This window comes from Caenorhabditis briggsae, assembly GCF_000004555.2.
Source record: "Caenorhabditis briggsae complete genome, chrI, whole genome shotgun sequence".
In the NCBI taxonomy this organism is placed as follows: domain Eukaryota; kingdom Metazoa; phylum Nematoda; class Chromadorea; order Rhabditida; family Rhabditidae; genus Caenorhabditis; species Caenorhabditis briggsae.
Window position 1 is genome coordinate 173606 of NC_013489.2, and position 7766 is coordinate 181371.

A 7766-nucleotide genomic window follows, 5' to 3' on the forward strand; every position below is an offset into this window, starting at 1 on the left:
AAAAAAGTTGTCAACTGATAAATTGTTTATCACAATATCACAAACATTTTATCAGTTGACAAATTCTCGATATCTTTTAAAGGAGCCGAGATAATTAAGCTCAAACTTGACAATGTGGGGGCCCTTCTATTACAGGTTTCACGATATTTTGAAATTACCTCAAAAATTTTTTTTCAAAATTCAAAATTCTCATGGCCTAACTTTTCACTAAAACCCCATTTTCTCTTCCAGAATCCGATTGGGAATTCGTCCGTGGAATTCTGAAGTTCGTGATCTACGGCGGTCGAATCGAGAATGATTTCGATGCGAAAGTTCTCGAATCCTATTTAAATATTTTGTTTTCCGATGACAAAATTAATGGGCGCACTGGCCAGCAATTGGTGAAAGGAATCGATATTCCAGCGAGTACTAATGTTCAGGTACGATCTCAATGGAGCGCACATGCTAAATTTTTTGAAAATTATTCAAAAAATTATCCACGGAGCGCGCTTTCATTCTTTTTTCTGTCGAGAAAAAATCGATGAAAATTTTGCCGCACCGCTCAACCGCGCTCCACCGAACAAACAACGAATGGAGCGCGTTAATTGTCAATAGAGCGCACTTTCTCAATAAAAAATTCAAATTTCTTCAGGAATACATCTCGCACATCTCAAAGACGGTCCCATCCGTCGACGAACCATTCCTCTTTGGTCTTCCCGAAAATATCAAATATTCATGGCAAATCGTAGAAGCCGATCGAACGATTTCATCGATACGAACACTAGGTTCGTTTGAAAATCAATATGGTGGCCTAGAAAATCTCTAGGCCACCAATCCCAAAACTATTACACGTGGCCTAGAAACCCAAGTTTAAAGTTTCTTGATGTAGAGTATCCATAAATGGCCTAGAAACCCAAATTTGAACCTTTTGGACTAGAAATCCAAAACTAGGAAATAGTGGCCTAGAAACCCAAACTTGGGAGATGCTGGCCTAGAAACCCGAGTTTGGTAGTGGCCTAGAACCATGCAAAGTTGCATTCTATGCCGCTATTTCCATAGTTCGGGTTTTTAGGCCACCATATCCTAATTTGGGTTTCTAGGCCCCATTTTATATTAGGTTGGCGGGAAAGTCTTTGTCACTTTTTCAATAGTTTATTTCTCAAAGAAAAAATAACCGAATAATTAATTATATTGTCCATCATTATCAACAACATGTCTCCAACGTTCCCTCAATTTATGGATTCCATTGCGGTAGAATCCAGCCGGGCGTGAGGCAAAGTATTGTTTGAGTGCCGCTTCGACCGCTCCACGGGAATTGAAGCTTCTTCCTTCGAAGGCACGTGTCATATCGCCAAATAACCAATAGTCGGAAGGAGCAAGATCAGGAGAATACGGGGGGTGAGGGAGAACATTCCATCCATATCCCATCAGCTCCTGCTTCACTTGTTTCGAAACATGTGGGCGAGCGTTATCATGTTGATAGTACACTTTCTTGTCTTTCAGGGCCGAACGGTCGACTGCTTTCTTGAGGTTTCGTAGTTGAGTAGTGTAGAGGTCTCCAGTTATTGTTTTGCCCTCGGGCAGAAGTTCCCAGTAGATGGGGCCGTCCACTCCCCACCACACAGAGAGCATAACTTTTTTCGGATGAAGGTCGGGTTTGGGGACATCCTGTGGGCTCTCTCCTTCTCCAACCCACTGGGATTTCCTGTGGTGATTATCGTAGAAGACCCACTTCTCATCTCCGGTTATTAGCCGGTCCAGCCATCGATCGCCCGCGTGGAGAGTGAGAAGAGTAATCGAATCGTCGACTCGGCGGTCAAGGTTGGCTTGAGTCAGGTGATGAGGTATGAATCGACCAAAAAGTTTTCTCATTCCAAGAGACTTCAAACCTTCAAGGACTGTGCTATGGTGAACTCCGAATGTGACAGCTAGTTCACGGCTAGATTGAAATGGATCCGATTGCAATGCGTGCTTCAGCTTGTCCAAATCCAACTCACGGGGTCTCCCAGAGCGATCCTTTTCATCGAGCGAGAAGTCATCTTTTTCGAAACGATGGAACCAATTGCGAATAGTATTGTAGTGAGGGGCATGTGTGTTGTACACATTCTTCAAGAAAGTTTCCGAATCCTTCATCGTGGTGTGAGATAGGAAGAGGTAAATCAAAACATGTCTGATGTGAATAGCAGTGGGAACAAACATATCGTTTCAATTACAGATGAGGAGCAGGGAAGGAGATGGGGACTTGTTTATATGGAAGGTTCTTATCACCTTGTTATTCACTAAAGTCGATATCATACACAGCCTCCATATACGAGAACAGTGATTAAACAAACAGAGTGACAAAGACTTTCCCGCCAACCTAATAATATAAGATTTCTAGGCCACCAAATCTCAGCTTTCCAGAATTCTAGGTCATCGATCAAAAACCGTGTCCTAGAATTCCAAATTTCGAATCGAATGACCTAGAAACACAATTCAAAAATTCTGAACCAGAATTCTGGATTTCTAGGCCACCATGTTAAAATCTGGGATTCCTAGGCCACCATTTCCTATTTTTCGATTTCTGGGCCACCATCTTCAAATTTGGTTTTCTAGGTCATAATATAAGTCTTCTAGGCCACCAAATCTCAATTTTGGAGATAGAAACCCAAATGTTGGAGGTAGTGCCCTAGGAAACCAATATTTTGGGTTCCTAGGCCATCGATCAAAAAAACGTGCCCTAGATTTTCAAATTTCGAATCGCATGGCCTAGAAACACAATTCTAAAATTCTAAACCAGAATTTTGGATTTCTAGGCCACGCCCACTAAATCTTTTCAGCACTGGGCGACTCGAAAAATGCGCTCTCTTCGAATAACACCTCCGAATCGATATCCCAAATAATTTCGCTATGGAGAAAATTGTGTCAATCGGATGATCTCCCAAAAAAAGAGCTGCCAAAAAATACATCAAAATCGTCGGATCCAATCAATGAGGTCTTGTGTTTGGAGACGATAAACGCACTGATTTTGATCAGAAACCTCCATAAAAGCATTGGAGACGTCGCCAAATCCATGAAGAATCCATCGTTGGCATCTGGAGTCACTCAGAAGACGATCCAATCGTTGATCTTTCAACAGACACCTGATGAATGGGATCGATTGTGGGCGGGGCCAACGGACCCCGCGGATTTTTTGAACGCGGTGGTGAAGAAGACGCGGGGAACGATGCAGGTGGGGGGTTTTGGGATTTTCTAGGGGAAATTTTGAATTTTTGAAAATTTGAAAAAAATAAGAAAAATTAATTTTTGGCTCAAAAATTTGAAAATTTAAAAACTCAAAAAAAATTGAAAAAATTTTTTTCAAGTCTTTTAATTTTTGATTTTCAGACAAATTTTTCAAATTCAAAAAAACAATTTTTTTGGAAATTTTGAAATTTCGATTTTAGGATCAAAATTGGATTTTCCGGTTTTTCGGCTCGAAAATTTGAATTTTTCGAATTAAAATCGATTTTTTTATATTAAAAAAAGGGCTTTTTTCAAAAAAAAAAATATTTCTTTGAAAATTTGAATTTTTGGCTCCAAATTTGAAAATTTTAAACTCAAAAAAATTGAAAAAAATTGTGATTTTAAGAACTTTTTTTAGATTTTTTTTTGACAAGATTCGAAAAATATTTTTTGCCTCGAAAATTATTTTTTTCAAAATTTCGAAAATTTTGAATTTTTTGCTATTTTCCGACTTTCAAAAATTTCGAATTTTTTAAAATTTTTCAGATTTTTTTGAACTTTTAAAATTTCAGATTTTTTTTGAATTTTTTGAAATTTTGATTTTTTTGCAGCTCTACGAAGCCTCCAAATCCTCGTCGATCCTCTCCTCTCCCATCGATTTTTCGGATCTCTTCTATCCGAACATCTTCTTGAATGCATTGAGACAAACCACGTCTCGACAACTCCAAATTCCGTTGGATCAACTGATTCTCTCTTCCGCCTGGACACCATCCCAACTTCCACCGAAACAGTGTGTCCAGGTGCAGGGTCTTCTACTCCAAGGTGCCACTTTCGATTCGTTCCTCCGTGAGACTACCGTATCCAGTGCTGCCTACGTACAGGCGCCGATCCTCTACTTGGCATGGACTTCTGACAGCTCTTCGACGATCACTGGCGAGCAAATCCAGGTGCCGCTGTACAATTCCAGTGAGCGTTCCGACTTGATCACCGCTGTCAACATGCCGTGTCGTGGTGCCGATCAATGGAACATCGCAGCTGTTGCCCTATTTCTGCGATAACAAAAAAAAAGATTTTTTAACAACTAAAAATACAGCTTAAAATTAAATAAAATGTATTGTGCGTTTAAAAGTGAATAAAAAATCATGAAAAAAGATCACTAGTTATCATTACCAGCTAGCAGATCGAAAAAAAAGGAAAAAAATTATTGTACATGAAAGCGATAATAAATGAAGCGAAAAATAAAACAATTTAGTTTTCAGTGTCTTCCTCCTCATCGATCGGCGCTTCTCTCCGCTTCTGAATCGCGTTTGGACTTGGGAAGAAGTTCGTCGAGTCCAGGAGGCTGTCCCTTCTCACGAACGCCGTCACACGACGCTTCTTTTTCGCGAGCTCTCCGTCGCTTCCGTCCTCAGCGTCCTCCTCCATTCCGAGCAATGTCTCCGGCTCCACGGGTTTCACGAGCTTCTCACTGGCTGGGTACTCGGGAATGATTCTCGGCGGTACATTGTTCGATGGGTCGACGAATGTCATTTTGACTGCATTGATGGCTCCGGTGGCCTCTTCAGTGACGATGTGCGTGGCTTCAGCGAACATTGTGAAGAGTGACATCTGGAAATTATCATTTTTAAGTGTATACAGTTTGATAGAGCGCATTTACATATTTTTAGCTGGGAAATACCGCTACACATGACAGTTCTTTCGCAAACGGTGTCAGTTCAATTCCCCGTGCACATCCCCAAAACTTCTTTTAACTTACCGTTCTTTCTAACGACTCCTGGACCTTCGTCTGGAGGCTTTCGCCAGTCGTTCGGCATGTTTCACTCGTTGTCGAGTATCTGCCAAGTGCAGCCTCAACTTGAGCAGTCGTCTCCTCACGAATCGCATTGGCCTTCTCCAGAAGCGTGCTTGTCACCTTCTTCACCTCTCGGTCCTTCTCCACAGCTCTTTCTCTTGCCTCCTTAACCGCGTTCTCCATATCCATATCGATATCATCGAGATCCCCACGTGCACTGTCTTCAACTTCCTTGACATCGCAACACTCCTCGATGACGTCTTCAACCGATTGGATGACATTTTCAGCAGCGTTGATTGTCGAGAGAATGGATTCTTGAGTGTTCTGATCACCAATGAGTTGTCTGAAAACCGGGGAACTTCGAATGAGATTTTCTAATTGTTACAACTTACCTCTCATGATTCTCCTCTGCTTTCACTGACAACTGTTCCACTTGCTGCATCAACATCTTCAGAGTCTCCGCCATCCCCGAGCACGTCTTCTTGACTTCAGCGACGTTTTCGTCGCTCTGCTGAACTCTCTTCTCGAAGCTATCCGAAGTGGTGTTCCGAATTTCAGTGAGCAACGGTCTCACATCATTGGCAAATGCAGCGACTTGTCGTTTGATCTCTGCAAGCTTCTCCGTCAGCTGCTTACTCAATTCCTCTGATCTCGTTGCGTGAGCCTTGTAGTACTCAACGCACGTCTTCAGAACAGCATCCCATTGCTCACGATTGTCGTTAGACAGCGAATTGATGGTGTTGGCCGCATTCTCCTCGATCTCGGTAGTCTGTTGGAATACATTCATGAGTGATGTCTGGATTTCCTTAGAACTTTGGTCGATGCTGTCCGCAACAGATCCAAACGTCTTCACATGTGGCGTCACTTCATGCACGAACTCTTCTGATGCCATTCTCCCATCATTGGCGAACGCTTCTGCTTGGAGTGAAGTCTTTTCGATGAAGGAGGTCATCTGGAATGATAGAAGCTTTAGTTTTCCAAATTACCAACAAGCTTCTTCAAAAACTCACCTTCCGCCTGAATGCTTCGAAAATATCCTTATTCCGATCGTCAGCAGCTCCCATGTCGTCCACTTTTCTCCAAAACGCCGCAATGTCGGTCGTCAACTCATCGGCAGCTTCTCGAGATTGCAATAGCTGATCAAATGACTTCAACGCGTTGGTGTGCATCACTCCGATCGCTTCAATGTTCTTATTGAGAACGTCGTTCGTTTCCGCGAGCTCCACCACTTTCTCAGCATACTCGCGATGACTTTCTCTTAGACGGCTCTCCAGCTCTCCCTTCCGCTCATACAGCTGCTTGTACTGATCATCCATGTACAACAGATCCTCTGTGTATCGTCGAAGTCTGTCCACTGCGCTATCCAACTTCTGTTCGAGCTCATTCACCTTTTCAGTGTTGCGTTGGAATTCCTCGTGCGATTCTTCACTGATGATGACTCCGTTCTTCTCGCGAGCCGCTCTCAAGTCCCGACGCAACTTCTCAATCTCATCCGAGTACTCTTTGAGAATCGTCTTCTTTGACACCTTCGTATTGCACACTGGCTTATTCTTGATGTTCGCTGCTCTCATGGCGTACTCCAGTGTGCTCTGACTCTCCTCAAAATTTGAGCTCGATGGTGAGAGAGTTGCGATGAGTGAAGTGATGGTGGATCCTCCCAAACTGTCCTGTAGAAGTCTTGTGAGCTTCGACTCTCTGTATGGGACGTGTTGAGCATTGGTGGTGAGCGATCGGATGACTCTTCCAAGTGTCAAAAGTGACTGATTGATCGATCCAGCTTCCTTGGCACGATTCCCTTGAGCTCCTGATCGTCCGATGTTTTCAGATCCAGCCAAATCGACGAGGTTCAGCTTTCCTTGCTTCACCAACTCCTCTCCAGTGTTCGTGTTTTCTCTTACAACCACATTGACCATGAACAGACTGTGAGATCTGCTGCTGTTCATGTTCATTAGTGTGGCTGCCGTCTTCCGCTTCTCGGCTCCAGTTTTCAGCAATTTGAAGACGTCTGAACGACTTCTGACCGGCACTTCTTCGACTCCCGACACAATCACTCCCTTTTTATGGGGATCGTCAAAAATGCGAAGACGTTCACGGTCTTCGTCGTCCGAAGATGCCAGAAGATCCAAGAGCTCTTCGTTGTACAATTCCACGTAGCTGACTCGCAACGAGTATTCCTCACATTTTGATGATTCCAACTTTTCGAAAATGTCCTCAACAGCTCGTGGAATAATCCCAGTGGTCGGATCGTCTTGTGAGCTCTTGGCATCCGTACGCCCTCCTTCCATCGTGAACGTCTTTCCCGTTCCAGTTTGTCCGTAACTGAAAGAATGGATATTACTGGTTGAATTCTGAAAAAATCTTACGCGAAAACTGTGCAGTTGAATCCAGCGATCACTTTCTTGATTTGAGGAGACACCAAGTCGGCGTAGATCTCGGCTTGCGTCGTATCCGTGTCAAACACTCGAGAAAAAGGTCCAAACGGCTTTGCCTTGAGTTCGACAGTGTTCTTGATCTTGTCGCTTCTCGCGATGCTCGTGCACTTGTCGCTCCGCTCGGCTCCATTGAGTGGTCTGGAAAATTGAATTTTGAAGTTTCCAAACTGTTTCAAAGAATTTTCCTGATCCTCACAGCCACTCGAATATGTGACGTCGCTTCAGAGACCTTCTTCCGTGTAGTCATCGTTAAATTGGATGTCGTATCCTGAAAAATACGATAAATTGAGTATTTGAGCAATAAATGGGTGTGCTGGTGCATTCAAAAAGTGTTGCTTCGCGGCGCTCTCATCAGAGCG

General features: G+C 43.2%; 2 protein-coding genes across 2 annotated transcripts; one reads left to right on the plus strand and one right to left on the minus strand.

Moving 5' to 3' along the window:
* Positions 1-2800: 2800 nt before the first annotated feature.
* Positions 2801-4241, plus strand: CBG11861 (the record flags this gene model as incomplete). Its single annotated transcript, XM_002638623.1, has 2 exons — positions 2801-3190; positions 3756-4241. Coding segments are annotated over 2 exons (876 nt in total), but the record flags the coding sequence as incomplete, so codon positions are not given.
* Positions 4242-4431: 190 nt separating this feature from the next.
* On the minus strand, positions 4432-7729 carry Cbr-bmk-1 (the record flags this gene model as incomplete). The annotated part of the gene is made up of 6 exons (XM_045241222.1): positions 4432-4791; positions 4940-5318; positions 5368-5942; positions 5986-7294; positions 7339-7545; positions 7623-7729. The coding sequence occupies 6 exons, from the start codon at positions 7727-7729 to the stop codon at positions 4432-4434; spliced, it is 2937 nt and encodes a 978-aa protein (XP_045094686.1).
* Between the last annotated feature and the right edge of the window lie 37 nt (positions 7730-7766).